General features: G+C 47.3%; 1 protein-coding gene across 9 annotated transcripts in view; it reads right to left on the reverse strand.

Moving 5' to 3' along the window:
* NDE1 (nudE neurodevelopment protein 1) overlaps positions 1–21052 on the reverse strand; it is a 90467-nt gene that overhangs the window by 66792 nt on the left and 2623 nt on the right. For 5 of the 9 annotated variants that reach the window (XM_017871731.1, XM_017871722.1, XM_017871728.1 and 2 more), the window contains exons 1-2: positions 16375–16468; positions 2301–2426 (exon numbers count right to left, since the gene is read on the reverse strand). In XM_017871731.1, coding sequence (XP_017727220.1) covers positions 2301–2383 — 83 coding nt within the window. In that variant the 5' untranslated portion in view covers positions 2384–2426; positions 16375–16468. The other 4 variants (XM_017871726.1, XM_017871723.1, XM_017871725.1 and 1 more) reach the window with 4 other exon arrangements.

Here is a 21052-nt window from a genome sequence, read left to right on the forward strand (position 1 = left end):
ACCACCGGCGTGCACCACCACACCCAGCTAATTTTTGTATTTTTAATAGTGACAGAGTTTCACCATGTTGGCCAGGCTGGTCTCGAACTCCTGACTGCAGGTGATCTGCCTGCCTCAGCTTCTCATGGCCAGGCTGGTCTCAAACTCCTGACTGCAGGTGATCTGCCTGCCTCGGCCTCTCAAAGTGCTGGGATTACAAGCGTTAGCCACCACCATGCCTGGCCAAATTCAAGGAACATTTTTAAAATATCAAGCCTGAATTACCTTTAAGTCAAATTAGAATAAAGAAGTTAGGAGGGTCAGGGTACAGTGGCTCATTAAGAATTACTTGAGGACAGGAGTTTGAGACCAGCCAGGGCAACATAGCAAGACCTCTTCTCTACAAAAATGTGTTTAAAAATCAGCCAGGCATGGTGGCATACACCTGTAGTGCCAGCTACCTGGGAGGCTGAGGCAGGAGGATCACTTGCGGGCCCAGGGGTTGCAGTGAGATAGGGTCACACTTGTGAAGAGCCACTGCAGTTCAGCCTGGGTGACAGAGTGAGACCCTGACTCTGAAATAATTTTTATTTATTTGAGATAGAGTCTCGCTCTGTCACCCAGACTGGAATGCAGAGGTGCGATCACAGGTGACTGCAGCCTCGACCTCCCAGGCTTAAGCAATTCTCCCATTTCAGCCTCCCAAGTAGCTGAGACTGTAAGAACATGCCACCATGCCTGCTAATTTCTGTATTTTTTGTACAGACAGGGTTTTGCCATGTTGCCTGGTCTGGTCTCAAACTCCTGAGCTCAAGCGATCTGCCTACCCAAAGTGCTGGGATTACAGATGTGAGCCACTGTGCCTGGCCCTAAAATAAATCTAAAATAAATAAAGGAAACGAAGGGGATTGGAATAAGGTCTCTATGTGCAAATTATAAAGACCCATTAGAAATAAAAACAGTGCCAAACCAAACACAAACACACACCTCCCAGATATGAGCACTGACCAAAACACAGTTTCAAATCTTATAATCTGCAGCAATATATTTTGCTAGGTATAGGGAAAAGCTCTTTCCCTGTGCACAAAGAACTTACCAGATGTGGCATCTAGGAACTGATAAAAACCCTTCTAGAAAATGAGATGGACACTGGGCACAGTGGCTCACGCCTGTAATCCCAGCACTTCGGGAGGCCGAGGCGGGTGGATCACCTGAGGTCGGGATTCGAGAGCAGCCTGGCCAACATGGAGAAACCCCGTCTCTACCAAAAATACAAAATTAGCTGGGTGTGGTGGCGCATGCTTGTAATCCCAGCTACTTGGGAGGCTGAGGCAGGAGAATCGATTGAAACCGGGAGGCGGAGCTTGTGGTGAGCCGAGATTGTGCCACTGCACTCCAGCCCGGGCAAGAAGAGTGAAACTCCGTCTCAAAAAAAAGAAAAGAAGATGGAAGGTCAGGCATGGTGGCTCATGCCTGTAATTCCAGAACTTTGGGAGGGTGAGACAGGCAGATCGCTTGAGGCCAGGAGTTTGAGACCAGCCTGGCCAGCATGGCAAAACCCCATCTTGACTAAAAACACAAAAAATTAGCCAGGCATGGTGGCGGGCGCCTGTGATGCCAGCTACTTGGGAGGCTAAGGCATGAGAATTGCTTGAACCCAGGAGGTGGAGGCTGCAGTGAGCCAAGATGGTGCCACTGACTCTGTCTCAATTAAAAAAAAAAAAAGAAGAAGAAAAAGAAAATAAGCGAACAAAATGGAAAGTAGCATAGTAGGATAATCAGGACCATAGGTCTGGAGTTCAAATTCCAGCTCTGCTACATATTGGCTGTGTGACTGTGGGCAAGTTATCTGCCTTCACTGAGGCTCAGTTTCTTCATCTATAAAATGGGGTGCTAATAGTTTTTTCATGGGTAGTTTTGAGATAGTATAAGTTAAGCGTTTCACACTGCCTGGCACATAATAGGCCTGAAATAAAGGGTTGCTGTTCTTTTTATAGAAGAAAGAGAGCTCACACCTGCAATCCCAACACTGTGGGAGGCAGGAGTGCATCACTTGAGTCCAGGAGTTCAAGACCAGCCTGGGCAACATAGTGAGACCCGTTTCCACAAAAAGAAAAAAAAAAGCCTGGCCTGGTGAAGCACACCTATAGACCTGGCTACTTGGGAGGCTGAGGCAGGAGGATCACTTCAGCCCAGGAGTTTAAGGCAGATGTACACTATGATCACACCTAGGAATCGCCACCACACTCAGCCTAGGTAACACAGCAGGACCCCATCTCAAAAAAAAAAAGAAAAAGAAAAGCAGGTGAACTCAGACTGACCTCTGTTTGTAGGTCATTGCCAGATCTTTCCAATAGTTAGCTTCTTCCTCCTCGGAGCTGAAAGTCTTTCCGGAGTCCTCCATTGTGAAAACAGGGGAAGAGATCACTCTCTTTGTGGCATGGTGTCTAGGGGAGAAGGTTTTAAAATGATTACCCACATCTGGTTGAATAGGTGATCCTATTTAACATAAAACAAAAAAAAAACTTTATGCTGGGTTAAATTATTCAATACTGCCAAAAATCTGAAGCTAAACCCAAACAAAAGACAATCCACTCACCTGTTACATGCCCTGGGTTAACATCAAGGCTCATGGACATCCCCACGCAAATATTTATTGAGCACCTACTAAAGGACCTAGGGAGCCACATAAAATGTCTCCAAGATGCCTGCCTTCCCTAAAGGGGCCTCACAGTCTGGTGGATGGAGAGGGGGAGTGGGGGCTGGAATGGAAATTATGCATAAACAATAATAATTATTATAATTATTATTTGAGACAGAATCTTGCTCTATCACCCAGGCTGGAGTGCAGTGGCGTGATCTCAGCTTACTGCAACCTCTGCCTCCTGGGTTCAAATGATTCTTATGCCTCAGCCTCCTGAGCAGCTGGGATTACAGGCATGTGCCACCACGCCTGGCTGATTTTTTTATTTTTAGTAGAGACAGGGTTTCACCATGTTGGCCAGGCTGGTCTCAAATTCCTGACCTCAAGTGAACCACCCACCTCAGCCTCCCAAAGTGCTGGGATTACAGGCGTGAACCACCGCACCCAACCCCATGTAAATTTTGATAAAACTATGTGCCTAGTGTAGCCGCAGAAATGTGCACAGGATTTTGACATGCAATAAATTGCATATACTTGCGTATATACATTGGTGTGTTTTGAAATATGTATGCACCTGAAAACCCATCATCACAATCAAGATAATAAACATTTCTATCAGTGCCCAGGATATTTAAGAAGTTCCAAACTCAACCTGAGAGTCCAAAAAGGCTTCCTAGAAGAGGTGACACACGAGGAGCATGTGAAAGAATATGAAAGAGCCAGGTGCAGTGGCTCACGCCTGTAATCCCAGCACATTGAGAGGCTGAGGCAGGCAGATCATGAGGTCAGGAGTTCGAGACTAGCCTGGCCAATATGGTGAAACTCCATCTCTACTAAAAAAAAAAAATACAAAAATTAGCCAGACATGGTGGCATACGCCTATAGTCCCAGCTACTCAGGAGGCTGAGGCAGGAGAATCGCTTTAACATGGGAGGCAGAGGTTGCAGTGAACCAAGATCGTGCCACTGCACCTCCAGCCTAGGTGACACGGTAAGACTCCATCTGAAAAAAAAAAAAGAAAGAATATAAAAGAACTGGAAGGCAATGGTAATTGAGTAGGGTAGGAAGGAATGAGGAGAAACAGCCAGGCACTTGTTAGGGGAGCTAGAGGGAGTCTAGTAGGCTTGGGTTGAAAGTTGAGGAGTGGAAGTGAACCTGGAGAGACTAAAATAGAGGGGCTAAGTCACAGACGGCTTGTGCAAGATGTTAAGAAACTTAGTGGCCATCAGAAACCACTGGAGGAAGTTTAAGGAAGAAAGTGATGTGATATGAATGTGATATGATGGGCTCTCCTGCTTAAATAGCTGGTCCTGGTGGCCATGGACAGGCAGAGGAAGGACAAGGCCTAAGAAAGGGAGCTCCTGCAGCAATGCAAGAAAGGAAGGTGGAGACCAGGTCCGGTAGCTTGTGCCTGTAATCCCAGCACTTTGGCAGGCCAAGGCAGGCAGATCACTTGAGCCCAGGAGTTTGAGATCAGTCTGGGTAACTTGGTGAAACCCCGTCTCTACTAAAAATAGAAAAATATCAGCCAGGTGTGGTGGCACATGCCTGTGTTCCCAGCTACTCAGGAGGCTGAGATGGGAGGATCACCTGAGCACAGAAGGCAGAGGTTGCAGTGAGTCAAGATAGTGCCATTGCACTACAGCCTGGGTAATGAAGTGAGATCCTATTTTAAAAAAAAAAGAGGGCCGAGCGCAGTGGCTCAAGCCTGTAATCTCATCACTTTAGGAGGCCGAGATGGGCGGATCACGAGGTCAGGAGATCGAGACCATCCTGGCTAACATGGTGAAACCCATCTCTACTAAAAAAAAAAATACAAAAAACTAGCCGGGCGAGGTGGCGGGCACCTGTAGTCCCAGCTACTCAGGAGGCTGAGGCAGGAGAATGGCGTGAACCCGGGAGGCAGAGCTTGCAGTGAGCCGAGATCCGGCCACTGCTCTCCAGCCTGGATGACAGAGCGAGACTCCGTCTCAAAAAAAAAAAAAGAAAGGAAGGTGGCCTGAATTAGAAAGTGAGAATAACCAGGTATACTGGCTCACACATACAATCCCAGCACTTTGGGAAGCCACGGCAAGAGGACCACTTGGGGCCAGGAGTTCAAGACTAGATTGGGCAACACAGCAAGACTCTACCTTGCCAAAAAAAAAAAAAAAAACTTTTTAGTAACTTAGACTGGTGTGGTGCAACACATCTGTAGTCGTAGCTACTCCGGAGGCTGACGAAGGAGGATCATGTGAGTCCAGGAATTGGAGACTGCAGTAAGCTATGATCACCGTACTGCACTCCAGCCTAGGCAAGACAGTGACACCTTGTCTAAAAAAAACAAAGTAGGAATGAAGATGGAGGGGACAGAAATGGACTCCAAAAATACCTAAAAGGCAAACTTACCAGAACTTGACGAATTATGACTTTTGGGGTAGGGGAGAGAGAAAAAGGAGGTGAGGACATCTTCTGAGGCTCTACCTTAGGCAACTGGGTGCCACCACCATCCCCATCACCAGAGATAAAGACTTTCAGAAGGTGGCTGGGTGCAGTACCTCATATCTGTAATCCCAGCACATTGGGAGGCCAAAGCAGGTGGAATGCTTGAGCCCAGGAGTTCCAGACCAGGCCGGGCAACCTGGTGAGACCCTATCTCTACAAAAAATACAAAAACTAGCCGGGCATGGTGGTGTGTCTGTAGGTCCACCTACTTGAGAGGATTAAGGACAAGGAGAGGTCGAGGCTGCAGTGACCCATGACCATGCCACTGTACTCCAGCCTGGGCAACAGAGCAAGATCCCATCTCAAAAAAAAAGGACTATTGTAAGGAAAACTTGGCCAGGCACAGTGGCTCACGCCTGTAATCCCAGCACTTTGGGAGGCCGAGGCGGGCGGATCACGAGGTCAGGAGATCGAGACCATCCTGGCTAACATGGTGAAACCCCGTCTCTATTAAAAATACAAAAAATTATCCGGGCGTGGTGGCGGGCGCCTGTAGTACCAGCTACTCAGAAGGCTGAGGCAGGAGCATGGAGTGAACTCAGGAGGAAAAGCTTGCAGTGAGCCGAGATCGCGCCACAGCACTCCAGCGTGGGCAACAGTGTGAGACTCCGTCTCCAAAAAAAAGGAAAACTCTTGGGTAGGTGGGTGGGGGGTTAGGGAGAGATAACAAACTTAGTCTCAGACATTCACAGCTTGACATGTCCATGACACACCTACATGCAATATCGGAGCTGAAACTTAGGGTTGAAATTGGGTCAACAATATCCTTTTGAGAGTCATGCGTCTGTAGCTGGTTTTTCTTTTCCTTGTGACAATGAGAGAATCTCCTACGGACTCTGTATGGAACAAAGAATAATGCCAATATTGGAAAGGTGGGCAATTTAAGAAATGGTAACCAAAGGAGGCAGAGAAGAAACAGAGAGAAAGAGAGAGAGATGAGGAGTGAGAGAAATGAGAATCAGGAAGTGTGCTGTCCTGGGAGTGGACGGTTTCAAGGGAAAAAAGGGAAACATTCCAGTGTCACAAGGATGCAACAGAGAAGCAGGGAAGATAAGGGCTGGAAAATATCCATGAGGCTGAGCGAAAGTCGGTCACTGGCGGTGTGAGCAAGAAGAGTTTCTACACAGTGGAGGAGGAAAGACGAAGAACTGAGTGCAGGAGTAACTGGGAGGTGAAGAAGAGGAAGGAGATGTAATTCTGGAGAATTACCCAAAAGAAGATGAAACAAATTAGCCAACAGCTAGAGGATGTGGCTGGTAAGGGCTCTGGCTCTCAGGACTTTGAGCTGATTCACAGGAGAGGTGAGGAAAGCAAATTTTCTTTTCTTTTCTTTCTTTCTTTTTTTTTTTTTTTAAGAGATAGGGTCTCTATCTGTCATCCTGGCTGGAGTGCAGTGACACAATCATAGCTCACCGCACCCTTGAACTCCAAGGCGGCAGTGATCCTCCTGCATCAGCCTCCTGACTAGCTGGTACTACAGGTGTGTGCCACTACGCCCACCTAATTTTTTTTTTTTTTAAGAGATGGAGTCTTACTATGTTGCCCAGGCTGGTCTCAAATTTCTGGGCTCAAGCGATCCTCCTGCCTCATACTCCCAAAGCACTGGGATTATAGGTGTGAGCCACCACACCCGGCAAGAAAGCAGACTTCTATTAACAGTTGGACTAATGGTTTGTATACTCCCTGTTGATAAGAGTCTGTCTGATGTAATCACCTATATTCTGAATTTATTTGAGGCTCTGAGCTTGTCAAAAGGGCATAAGAAATTCAAATAAGATTGTGTCCAGGCTGGATTCAGTGGCTTGCGCCTATAATCCCAGCACTTCGGGAGGCTGAGGTGGGTGGATCACAAGGTAGGAGTTCGAGACCAACCTGGCCAATATGGTGAAACCCTGTCTCTACTAAAAATACAAAAATTAGGCAGGTGCAGTGGTGGGCACCTGTAGTCCCAGCTAGTCAGGTGGCTAAGGCAGGAGAATCACTTGAACCCAGGAGGTGGAGTTTGCAGTGAGCCGAGATTGCACCACTGCACTCTAGCCTGAATGAACAGAGTGAGACTCTGTCTCAAAAAAAAAAAAAGATTATGTCCAAGGCCGGGCACAGTGGCTCACACTTGTAATCCCAGCACTTTGGGAGGCCAAGGTGGGTGAATCATCTGAGCTCAGGAGTCTGAAACCAGCCTGGTCAACATAGTGAAACCCCGTTTCTACTAAAAATATAAAAATTAGCTGGGCATGGTGGTGTGCACCTGTAATCCCCGCTACTTGGGAGGCTGAGGCGGGAGAATCACTTGAACTCAGGAGGCAGAGGTTGTAGTGAGCCGAGATTGTACCACTGCACTCCAGCCTGGGCACCAGAGCAAGACTCCCTCTCAAAAAAAAAAAAAAAAAAACTTTGTCCAAGGTCCCTTCCTTCCCTCAGGAGAACTCAGAGGCTGGTGTGTATCCTTGGGGACAAAAGAATGAGCAAAAACCATCACTTTCTAAGATACAACCAACAAGTTATAGTTGCGGTTAAAACATGAAATCATTAGGCTTAACATGTAAGCGTCAACACAGACACCACCACTAACTTCTGGTGGAAGTTAATGAGCCTCACCCATGTTGAGCCAATGACAGAGGTGGGCCTAATTCACGCAGAACCAGGAAATGCACAATTGTACCTAGATTCAAGCGCAGAACTTACTGATAACTCTACATTTGTTGGGACCCATATTCACATCCTTTCTCTCTCCTACTTTTCAATACTTTTCATTCAGAGAAAACATGCTATTTCCCGACCCACCCAACCCTCTGGGAAGCAGATTCTCTGAAAGTTTGATCAAGGCAGAAAGGCGAAATGTCATATGCCCAGACGTGGTGGCTCATGCCTGCAATCCCAGCACTTGTGGGAGGCTGAGGCAGGCAGATGACTTGAGGTCAGGAGTTCAGGCAGATGGGTTGAGACCAGCCTGGCCAACATGGTAAAATCCTGTCTCCACTAAAAATACAAACATCAGCTGGGTGTGGTGGCAGGCACCTATCATCCCAACTACTCGGGAAGCTAAGGCGCAAGAATCACTTGAACCCAGGAGGCAGAGGTTGCAGTGAGCCACGATCATATCACTGCACTCCAGCCTGGGCAACAGAGCAAGACTCCATTTCAAAAACATATAAACAAAAAATAAATGTCATACAAAGCTAATGATTTGTAGTTTTTTTTTTTCCAGACGTGCATTCATTTTTCCATCTTCTGTGACAGCACAATATTCCCTTCGGAGAATACCCTACTCATTTCACGAGTTCAGAGGGATCTGATATCATCCTCTGCATCTGGGAGGAGGCATATGCCTACTCATATCCTTAGTGATCAGCTCACCAGTTGGGCTAACCCACACAGAGCCAGTGACAGAGGTGGGCCTAATTTACGCAGAACCAATGACAGTGTGAGCCTCACCCATGTTGAGCCAATGACAGAGGTGGGCCTAATTCACGCAGAACCAATGATAGGGTGAGCCTCACCCACGTTGAGCCAATGACAGAGGTGGGCCTAATTCACGCAGAACCAATGATAGTGTGAGCCTAATCCATGCTCAGCCAGTGACAGGTATGGGTCTAACCCATGCTGAGCCAATGACTGGCTTAAGGATGGGCCTAATACTGAGCCAATGAGGGCCCAGGTCCAGACCTTTTGCACAGCTGTCAAAAATGAAACTCTCCTTCCACTAGGGTTGGTAAGGTGGCTGGAGGTAAGCCTGAAACTGCTGGTGGTCATCTTGCTATCAGAAGGGAGAGCCTGCCTGAGAGTGAAGCCAAAACAGAGGAAAGCATGGCCAAGGGATGGAGAGCCTGGGTCCTGACAATATCATTTGAACACCTGGATGCAGCCACACCTGATTTAAGGTTATGAGATAATCAATTCCCTGTCTTGGTTACACCAGTTGGGGTTAGATTTCTGCCACGCAGGAATCCTAATGAATGTATGTCGTCAATGACCTTACTTGCTCAAAGTCAAAAGGGTAGAGTGGTGCCTGGAGCAGTGGCTCATGCCTGTAATCCCAACCCTTTGTGAGGTCGAGGCAAACGGATCACTTGAGGTCAGAAGTTTGAGACCAGCCTAGCCAACATGGTAAAACCCCATCTCCACTAAAAATACAAAAATAAAAATTAAACAGGCACAGCGGTGCGCGCCTATAGTCCCAGCTACTCAGAAGGCTGAAGCAGGAAAAATCACTTAAGCCTGAGAGGCGGAAGCTGCAGTGAGCCAAGATCACTGCACTCCAGCCTTCCAGCCTGGGCAACAGAACAAGACCCCACTCAAAAAAATTAAAAAGGGGGTAGAGTGTTAATAGCAGTCATTAACGAGGCCAGGAGCAGCATAAACCTAGGCCAATGACTCGCTGCTCAAGCCATAAGCTCTAATGAGCCCAGATCTCATGTAATATGTTGTCATCAAACCAATTCTATAGCAACAATAGCCCAGGGCCAAGGCATCTATCAATGAGCACTGTGTGGCCATTAAGACACCGGTGGCTCCGTGCAGTGGCTCACGCCTGTAATCTCGACACTCTGGGAAGCCACAGCGGGTGATTCACCTGAGGTCAGGAGTTCGAGACCAGCCTGGCCAACATGGTGAAACCCCATCTCTACTAAAAATACAAGAAATTAGCCAGGTGTAGTGGCAGTCACCTGTAATCCCAGCTACTCGGGAGGCTGAGGCAGAAGAATCGCTTGAACCCAGGAGGCGGAGGTTGCAGTGAACCAAGATCGCGCCATTGCACCCCAACCTGGATAAGAGTGAAACTCTGCCTCAAAAAAAAAAAAAAAAAAGACATTGGTGATCCTACTGAGGGCAGTCTCAGTCCACAGCATGGAAGGTCGTCAGCATACAATAAAGTGAAGAAGTGAGGAACCAGGAACAACAAAAGCACTGACTCCTCCTGAAGTTAGGAAAAAGATGTGCAAGATTCAATGTGATCAGGCCCCTGCATAGTTTTCTACATATTTCCTACCCTACCACCTCTCATTCATGTCCCAGCCACACTGCCTTCTTTCTCTTCCTTGAACACCCAAGCCTGGCAGGGTGCGGTGGCTCATGCCTGTAATCCCAGTACTTTGGGAGGCCACGGTCGGTAGATCACTTGAAGTCAGGAGTTCAAGACCACCCTGGCCAACATGGTGAAACCCCATCTCTGCTAAAAATACAAAAATTAGCTGGGCGTAGTGGCACATGCCTGTAATCCCAGCTACTCGGGAGGCTGAAACAGAAGAATCTCTTGAACCCGGGAGGCGGAGGTTGCAGTGAGCCGAGATCCTGCCATCGCACTCCAGCCTGGGTGACAAAGCAAGACTCCATCTCAAAAAAAGAAAAGAGTAATAATAGTAATAATGATAATAAAAGAGCTTCTTAAAACACTGTTATCTTGGCCAGTAAGGTTTAAAAACTTAATCCTCAGGAAAGAAATGAATCTGAGATGTTTTAGGAGGTACAGCTATTGTGGGGCAGGTTCTAATTATAACGGGCTGATACGAGGGATCTGGTTTTGGATTTCAAGGACTGCAGAGAAACTAAGCACAGAACTGGATTTATATCACAGCCTGCAAAATCTTTCACCCCAACCAAGAGACAAAAACCACAGGTACGGCATTTCAACCAAAAACCCTTACATTTTAAAAGCTATCCTTAAGGAAGAGAGATGCTGGAGGCGAAGAAGAAAGAAGTAACAGCTGCACTTCACTTTATCATAAAACAGCAATCTTAAAAGTGTAAGATTTTTGGCCGAGACGGGTGGATCACGAGGTCAGGAGATCGAGACCATCCTGGTCTACACGGTGAAAACCCATCTCTACAAAAAACTACAAAAAACTAGCCAGGCGAGATGGCGGGCGCCTGTAGTCCCAGCTACTCGGGAGGCTGAGGCAAGAGAATGGCGTAAACCCAGGAGGCGGAGGTTGCAGTGAGCCGAGATCGCGCCACTGCACTCCAGCCTGGGCGACAGAGCTAGACTCCGTCTCAAAAAAAAAAAAAAAAAAGAATAAGATTTTGCCTTTGTCATTTAAAAATGTCAGAGAGGGGCAGGGCACAATGGCTCACGCCTATAATCCCAGCACTTTGGGAGACTGAGGTGGGCAGATTGCTTGAATACAGGAGTTTGAAACCAGCACAAGGTGAAACCCCGTCTCTACTAAAAATACACAAATCAGCCGGGCATCATGATGCACGTCTGTAGTCCCAGCACTTTGGGAGGCCGAAGCGGGTGGATCGCCTGAGCCCAGGAATTCGAGACCAGCCTGGGCAACATGGTGAAACCCCGTCTCTACTAGAAACACAAAAATTAGCCAGGCGTGGTGGAGTGTGCCTATAATCCCAGCTACTTGGGTGGCTGAGGCAAGAGAATTGCTTGAACCCGGAGGCAGAGGTTGCAGTGAGCGGAGATTGCACCACTGCACTCCAGCCTGGGCAACAGAGCGAGACTCTGTCTCAATAAATAAATAAATAAATAAATAAATAAACAAACAAACAACATGAAAACGTCAGAAAGTTCTATTGCACTACTCTCTGCAGCAGAAAGCAGGCAAGATGACTTGCAAGGGTTGCCTTATTTTATCAGCATTAAGTACTAAATTTGCCTTCTGTTTGCTGTGTGCTAGACATTTCAAAAATTGTTTGCAAACATTATCCTCTCTAAGCTGTGCAACTGTAAGAGATGGCTAAACAGGACAACCGCTCTGTTTCTTGGAAGCAGAAACACTGTATGCCTTGGTCATCCCTAAATGTGCATGTGAGCAGCAGAAACGAACTAGATCCAAGTTCAAGGGGTCTTTGCATTCAGGTCCAAGGCTTCCCAGGTGTTGCAAAATGACTGACTGGAGATCAGATTCACTTGTTTCATTTGGCCCACACAGTCTTTTTTTTTTTTTTTTGAGTCAGAATCTTACTCTGTTGCCCAGGCTGGAGTACAGTGGCATGATCTCAGCTCACTGCAACCCCCGCCTCCCAGGTTCAAGCGATTCTCCTACCTCAGCCTCCCTAGTAGCTGTGATTACAGGTGCACGCCACCACACCTAGCTAACTTTTTATATTTTTAGGAGAGACGGGGTTTTGCCATGTTGGCCAGGCTGGTCTCAAACTCCTGACCTCAGGTGATCTGCCCGCCTAGGGCTCCCAAAGTGCTGGGATTACAGGTGTGAGCCATCGTGCCCGGCCCTCACACAGTGTTTTAAAAGGCACTTTAATAGACAGGTGTTAATACTTGGTCTCAGTATATACAACTTTGCACCTGCTATCTTAAAAATGGATCCCACATGCATTTATTTCATCTGTGTGCCACTAACCTGCGTTCTCAATACACCATCACACCATCAGCTCCGCCCCAGCATCTCTGTGGACAAATCTGATGAGAGCATGCAAGAAACAATGACAAACTAGGACCCAGTGGGACAAAAAGTATCTATTTTGCACAACTGAGATCTATGCCTCCTTCAAAAATTTGTTTCTGGGCAGGTGTGGTGGCTCACACCTATAATCCCAGCACTTTGGGAGGGTGAGGCAGGCAGATCACTTGAGCTCAGGAGTTCGAGACTAGCCTGGGCAACATGGTGAAACCCCATCTCTACCAAAAATACAAAAAATTAGCTGGGTGCGGTGATGCACGCCTGTGGCCCCAGCTAGTCAGGAGGCTGAGGTGAGAGGATCACTTGAGCCTGGGAGGCGGAGGTTGCAGTGAGTCGAGATCGCCCCACGGCACTCCAGCCTGGGTGACAGAGTGAGAACCCGTCTCAAAAAAGAAAAAAAAAATTGTTTCCACATGCTTTTTTTTTTTGCATGTTTTACATGATTAAAGCTAAGAAAAAAGTCTGAAAATACACTTGAGACACACACCTCTGATTTTAAAACTCTGGAAAAAAAGCAAAGCAATCTCTTTCAGCCTTCCTCTGAGAGAAGAAAGCCAGCACAGCTAGTCAGGAGCAATAAACATAAAGAAACCATCAATAATTAACTCATCACCCTTCTCCATCCCCACTCTGTATCCTTCCCAATCAAAACAAACAGAAGAGCGGGAGGGAAGGGAAAGAAGCTGCCAAATGTCCGCACATGCTCCAACAGCCAGGACGCAGGCTTTGCATTTTGCAGAAGTGACATCACTAGGGTAACATCAGTCAAGAGTCAGCAAGCCTGGCTTCTGTCTTTGTGCTTTCCAAGTTTATAATGATCAGCCTACAAAAATACTTAGGCCGGCAAGGATCCATGTTCAAAGATGCACACCATCATTCACTAATGTGGAAAACTGGAAACCTCAATGTCAACAGAGGACTGAATGGAAAACGATGCAGTTGTTAAGAACTGTATGTACTAATATGGAAGAAAGCTCACGATATGTTAAAAATGGGTGCCCATTTTTGTTTACTTCCCTCTCTCTGCACATAGAATAGAAAAGGGTCTGGAGGATGCACCAGAATGGGGGTAAAGCAAGCCCTGTGGATATGTACCTGATACATTGCTTTAAGATACACTATATACACATATATACAGTAAGTATAGATTGCTTTAGAGATTTTAAAAAGCTTAGGCCAGGCACCGTGGCTCTCTCCCACCCCGGCACTTTGGGAGGCTGAGGCAGATGGATCGCTTGAGCCCAGGAGTTCGAGACCAGCCTGGGCAACATAGTGAGACCCCTATCTCTACAAAAAATTTTAAAAATTAGCCAGGTATGGTGGCATGTGCCTTTAGTCCCAAATAGTTGGGAGGCTCAGGCAAGAGGATTGCTTGAGCCTGAGAGGTTGAGACTGCAGTGAGCTGTGACTGCATCACTGTGCTCCGGCTTGGGCGACAGAGTGAGACCCTGTCTCAAAAAACAAACAAACAAAAACTTGGACAAAAAATAAAATAGCTATTGTTCCAGGATAATTTTATTCTACTGAACCAAGTTCCAGGGAAAGAATTTTTCCTACTGTGGTTTTGTCTCCTCCATCCCTTTTCAAACATTTCTTGAACACATGCTAAGTGCTGGGCACTGCTTAAGGGGGCAGACAAAAAGCACCTACATCCATTGCACGAGGTGCACACATAGTACTAGCTGCAGGCACAAACTTCCTGTACACGGGCATGCTCATGTTAGGAAATTACCTTGTGAGGAAAAGGAGTGTCATTTCTCGCACACATTCTAAGGCAAAAGAACACACTTTGGGCTGGGTGCAGTGGCTCATGCCTGTAAGTAACTTCAGCATTGTGGGAGGCCGAGGCAGGAGGACTGCTTGAGCCCAGGAATTTGAGACCAGCCTGGGCAACAAAGCAAGATTCTGCCTCTACATAAAAAAAAAAAAAGAATAATGATAGGGTCAGGTGCAGTGGCTCATGCCTGTAATCCCAGCACTTTGGGAGGCCAAGGCGGGCAGATCACGAGGTCAGAAGTACAAGACCAGCCTGGCCAAAACGGTGAAACCCCATCTCTACTAAAAATTAGCCGGGCATGGTGGCACACACCTGTAATCCCAGCTATTCAGGAGGGTGAGGCAGAAGAATCACTTGAACCCGGGAGGCTGAGATTGCTGGGAGGCTGAGGTTGCAGTGAGCCCAGATTGCGCCACTGCACTCCACCCTGGGCAACAGAGCAAGACTCCGTCTCTAAATAAATAAATAAATAAAATAAAAGAACACACTTTGGAAACAAAAATAACATCCTAACAGAATAAGTCAAGTTAATAAACTGTTATCCAACATGGGATAAAATATATGAATCAAAGGCCCCTGAGACTTCAGCGGCACACATCATCTGCATTTAATCCTACACAAAACACACACTAAAAGGAAAGGCTCAAAACGGGTTGTAGGCCGGGAACGGTGGCTCACGCCTGTAATCCCAGCACTTTGGGAGGCTGAGGTGGGCAGATCACGAGGTCAGGAAATCGAGACCATCCTGGCTAACACGGTGAAACCCCATCTCTACTGAAAATAGAAAAAATTAGCTGGGTGTGGTGGCACGCACCTGTAGTCCCAGCTACTCCAGAGGCTGAGGCAGGAGAATCGCTTGAACCCGGGAAGCGGAGCTTGCAGTGAGCCAAGATAAAAAAGCCACTGCACTCCAACCTGGGTGACAGAGTGAGACACTGTCTCAAAAAAAAAAAAAAAAACAAAACAACAAAAACAAAAGGGGGGGGTTGTATACCAATGAGGTGATGGAGGCTTGGGTGGTCGGGTAACAAGAGGCTTCGGGAATAGCTGGGATCTAATTAATCTTCAAAACACCCAACCCATTACCTAAAATACCATCCTGTTCTAGAATACACTATAACAAAACTAAAAATGATGAACCTGCCCAGGTCGTGCTCCAAAGGCCTTTTCTTTAAAACGTTAAAAGGGGCCTCAGGCTCAAAGTAGAAATTAAGAGGCACAACCTGGTACTAACCACGGACAAAGCCATCAAGGAAGCTCAGGCCCTCAGGAGGCAGAAAGCCTGAGACGGCTGGGAAAAGATAAAGTCGCCTCCCCAAAATAGGCGTCAAGGTGACAAGCGGGGTTTCCCAGGACCTCAGAGAGGCAGGTGAGCCCAGCCATCACTCAATCTGCGGAATAAGCATTTTCGTCCTTTACCCAATCCGTCCCCAATGTGCTGTCAGAAGAAACCAGAACCGTCCTGCGGCAGAGACGGGAGCAAAGCGGAGAGGAGACTGCCCCAAACATGTTCCCGGAGGGAGGGAGCAGGGGGAGGTTTTTGGAAAGAGGCCTGCAGGGGCGGGACAGTGGGTGTGAGGGCAGGGGTAGCGCTGCAATCGGGGGGTCTAGGGTCGCAGGGAAGGGGGTGGCAGGATGGAGGGGTAGGAGAGAGAAAGAGAAAAGAAAGGAGGGGCATCTAGGAAAGGAGTATGGGGAGGGAGTAAGAGGAGAAAGAGGATGGAGCCTGGCAGTGGGAGTTTGGGGAAGGGCAAGGCTGAACCACCCAGGAAGTCCCGGAAGGAGGAGAGGGCAACCGGGTGGAAGAGAGACCAGCGCAGAAAGAGAAACAAAGTTGCCAAGGGCGAGGGGCGGGCGCGAGGGACGCACGGGTGGCAAGGCACTCAGTGCCTAACTTTTTAGGACCGGAGGCTCCAGGGAGGCGGGATTTTGGAGCCCGGGGACCAGGGGAGTCCAGGCGGCCGGGAAGCGACCCGCAAGCGAGGGGCGTGGGGGTACCTGCCAGGCGGTGGCCCGGGGTTCCAGGGTCCTGGGGCGGGGCAGAGGAGCCTTCCCAGTCGCGGAGGAGGTCACCGGGCAGCCACCCCGACCCCAGCCCCGCGCAGCCCCGCACTTACCGGAGCAGGCGCAGCGAAGACAAGAAGACAAGGCGGCCGAGCGGCGGCGGCTGTGAGGGGCGGTGCTGGCCGCCGGCCCTCCGACCACCCGCCCGCCCCCGGAGCCGCGGCGCGGCGCCGCAACATTGGCGCTGCTCCACGGTACCCCGCGGTCCGCTCGGCCCATTCAGGCGGAAACTTTTTTCCCAGGCCGGGCGCGGCGGGGCCACGCGGCGGAGGCTCCTGGCCGGAGGGGGGCTTGGGAGGCGCCGGCTGCCGGGCGCTGGGCTGGGGCGGGCGGGCCTTGGAGATGCTGCAGGACGCTGCCTGGACACCCAGGAAATGGGTTTGGGCTTGCGGGCCGTGTATTTCAGGAAAATAAGCCGGCCTCTTCTTCACTCCGATTGCGTTTCCCCATTTTTGCACTTTCCCCAAATCAGAAGGAAAGACAAAGATTCAGGCCCACTGAAGCTAGCAGTGCCCCGTGCCCTTCCTACTCCTTTACACCCAAAGTAGAATCTTCAGCATCATTATCTTCTCCAGAGGCAAGAGAACTTAGTGCAAGAATTTGGTCATAAGCTTGGCTTTGAGTCCTAGCTCTGCCCCTTACAAACTGTGATCTTGGTAAAGTTGTTTAGCCTCTATGATTCCGTTTCCTCGCCTGTGACTCCGTTTCCTCATCTATAAAACGCCATTATGGGTCTGGCGCGGTGGTAACGCCTCTAACCCCAGCACTTTGGGAGGCTGAGGCAGGTGGATCACGAGATCAGGAGTTCGAGACCCCCCTGGCCGACATGGTGAAACCTCATCTCTACTAAAGATACAAAAAATTAGCCGGATGTGGTGGCGCACGCCTGTAATCCCAGCTACTCAGGAGGCTGAGGCAGGAGAATCGCGGGAACCCGGGAGGTGGAGGTTACAGTGAACCGAGATCACACCACTGCACTCTAGCCTAGGCAACAGGGCAAGACTCCGTCTTAAAGAACAAACAAAAGACAAACAAAAAAACGACATTATGCAGAGGACTAAATGAGTTAACAGCATTTGTAAAAACGTTTACAACAGAAATTTGAACATAGTAAGTACAATATATGTATTTGTTAAATGATCTTGATTTTATTTATTTATTTTGAGATAAAGTCTCCCTCTGTCTCCCAGGCTGGAGTGCAGTGGCCTGATCTCCACTCACTACAACCTCCACCTTCTGAGTTCAAACAATTCTCCTGCTTCAGCCTCCCGAGTAGCTGGGATTACAGGCCCACATCACCACACCTGGCTAATTTTTGTATTTTCAGTAGAGGCAGGGTTTCACCATGTTGGCCAGGCTGGTCTCGAATCCCTGACCTCAGGTGATCCACTCACCTCAGCCTCCCAAACTGCTGGGATTACAGGCGTGAGCCACTGCACCCTGCCTGATGATCATGATTTTTAAATGTCTGTGTCTGCCAGGCACAATTCTCACAGCAACCCTAATTGTTTACTAACAAATTTAAAAAGAATTTTTTTTCTTTTCTTTTTTTTTTGAGACAGAGTTTCCCTCTCGTTGCCCAGGCTGGAGTGCAATGGCGCGATCTCGGCTCACTGCAACCTCCGCTTCCCAGGTTTGAGTGATTCTCTTGCCTCAGTCTCCCTAGTAGCTGGGATTACAGGCGCCCACCACCATGCCCAGCTAATTTTTTGTATTTTTAGTAGAGGCACAGTTTCACTATGTTGGCCAGGCTGGTCTCGAACTCCTAACCTCAGGCGATACACCTGCCTCAGCCTCCCAAAGTGCTGGGATTACAGGCATGAGCCACCATGCTTGGCTGGAATTTTTTTTTTTTTAATTTTCTTCCAAAACATCCTGTCATAACATGTTCATTAACAAACATGGAGCATTCTGGTTAGTGGGTACAAAAATAGAGTTAGAATGAATAAGATATAGTATATGGGAGCACAATAGGGTGACTACAGTCCACAACAATGTATTGTACATTTTTAAATAACTAAAGGAGTGTAAGTGGAGTGCTTGTAACACAAAGAAAGAATAAATGCTTGAGGTGATGGACACCCATTTACCCTGCTGTGATTATGATGCATTGTATGCCTGTATCAAAATATCTCATTACCCCATAAATATAAACACCTACTGTGTGCTCATACAAACTAAAAATATGTATATTATTATCCAGCTTTTTTTTTTTTTTTTTTTGAGACAGTCTCACCCTGTGACATAGGCTGGAGTGCAGTGGCACAATCACTGCTCACTGCATCCTGGACTTCCCAAGTAGCTAGGACCACAGGTGTGCACCACCACACCCAGCTAATTTTTTACTTTTTTTTTTTTCGTAGGGACATGGATCTCACTATGTTACCCAGACTGGTCTCGAACTCCTGGGGTCAAGTGATCCTCCCACCTCAGCCTCCCTCCCAAAGTGCTGGGATTATAGGCTGAACCACAGCACCCGGCATTATGAGCATTCTTCTGTACAATGCACCCTTACAGCACAGTGAATACATCAGACAAGGTACTTGTCCTCAAAGGGCTTATATTGTTGAGAGAAGCACACTAAATCCAGAAGCAGAAAAAGTAACATTTCAGATCTTGATAAGTGCTATGACTAAGGCAAGCTCATTTGATAGAAAAGGGCTGGGAGGGGTCACTTCAGATACTATAGTCAGGGAAGGCCACAGTAGAGAGGCGACCATGCAATTGAACCACAGATGATGAACCATAGGAAAGCATTTTATTGTATCCATGTTAAAGATGAGGAAATAAAGGTGCAGGAAGTTAATTGAGTTGCCTGAGGTCTTACAACTAGTAATTAACAAATCAGGCTTCAGAGCTGGCTCTGACTCCTAAACCCACCTTCTTTAGTACTATGCTGGAGGGAAAAATATCTTAGCCATTACAGGGTCTCCCACCCCACTCCTGCCTTCCTGCTGTCCTTAGAATAGCCTTTCTCAAATTCTACTTTGGACTCCTTGCTAATTCCTAAAAACTGCTTAGAGGCACAAAGGGGAACCCCACCACCTATCAACAGGTTTAAGGAAAGTACCAAATGTCTTTCAGGAAACTTCCCAAACATAAATGAATCATTTACATCCTGCTTCACACTTTACTACCTCTGATGCCTTCCCCCTTGGAATTTTATTTTATTTTATTTTGAGACACAGTCTCACTCTGTTGCCCAGGCTGGAGTGCAGTGCTGCAATCTAGGCTCACTGCAACCTTCGACTCCTGGGTTCAAGAAGATTCTCCTGCCTCAGCCTCTCGAGTAGCTGGGATTACAGGTGTTCACCACCATGCCCAGCTAATTTTTCTATTTTAGTAGAGATAGGGTTTCATCATGTTGGCCAGGTTGGTTTCAAACTCCTGACCTCAAGTGCTCTACCTGCCTCAGCCTCCCAAAGTGCTGGGATTACAGGTGTGAACCACCACACCAAGCCTCCCCTTAGGAATTTTATTATTTACTTATTGAGATGGAGTTTCACTCTGTCACCCAGGCTAGAGTGCAGTGGTGCGATCTCAGCTCATTGTAACCTCCACCTCCCAGTTCAAGTGATTCTCCTGCCTCAGCCTCCCAAGTAGCTGGAATTATCCCCCCTTGGATTTTTTTTTTTTTTTTTTTTTTTGACAGAGTCTCACTCTGTCACCCAGACTGGAGTGCAGTGGTGCGATCTCAGCTCACCGCAACCCCTTCCTCCTGGGTTCAAGCGATTCTCCTGCCTCAGATTCCTGAGTAGCTGAGATTACAGGTGTGCACCACCACACGCAGCTAATTTTGTATTTTTAGTAGAGACAGGGTTTCACCATGTTGGCCAGGCTGGTCTCGAACTCCTGACCTCAACTGATCCACTCGCCTCGGCTCTCCCAAAGTGCCGGGATTATAGGTGTGAGCCACTGGGTCTGGACCCCCTTGGAATTTTATTTGGCCCTAACCACTCTGTGAGGTTTCTGGACAGGAACGAATCACCTCAGCTTACAGAAAAACTGAAGCACAAACTGATGAGGTACTGGTGTTGCCTAAATGGCTTTGATCAAGGCATTTAAACTAGTTGGTTCTCAATTTCCCAAGTTTTCCATAAAGAAAAAAGAGAGGACATTGAAATGATAATCATTAAAGTCTTATTTGGGAACAACATTTAGAGAAATAGGTTTGTCATTGGGTAAAACCTTAAAAATGAAAGGAAATTTTGGTGTACTTTAAAATGTTTCTCTTGTTCTTTTTAAATTAAATTTGTTTTCCTTGTAGCTTTGGAATATGGCTGAGCAGATAACTCAATTTAACTTCCTTAGGTACTTCCATGATTATTTACTAATTCAAACCACTGAACCTAACACAGGCAGAAGATTGGTTTCTGGGGAGAAACTCCTTTAATAACAGCTTGGTTAGTTGAAAAGCTGAATTGCATGTAAAGTAGCTACTTAAATAGCACACAAAAAAGTCTTTCGGTTTTAATAAATGTGAAGATTATAATTTGGACAGGGGAAAAACAGTTACTTGTACTCTCTAAAGTTTTCCCAGCAAAGAAATAGGAATACAATTAATAGAGGGTATATACATAAAACGTATCTTAAGACAAAATTTATGTATTTTGATTCATAATTGTCTCCTTTTAAGGGCTACTATTCTTTGCTTAGGCTGGTAGTCTTTAGAAAGCAGCAATAAAATTACATTTCTTTTAAAAGGATTTGTAATTCAGACTTTTTTTTTTT

Source organism: Rhinopithecus bieti, unplaced genomic scaffold (genome assembly GCF_001698545.2).
Source record: "Rhinopithecus bieti isolate Rb0 unplaced genomic scaffold, ASM169854v2 scaffold_6876, whole genome shotgun sequence".
Taxonomy (NCBI): Eukaryota; Metazoa; Chordata; class Mammalia; order Primates; family Cercopithecidae; genus Rhinopithecus; species Rhinopithecus bieti.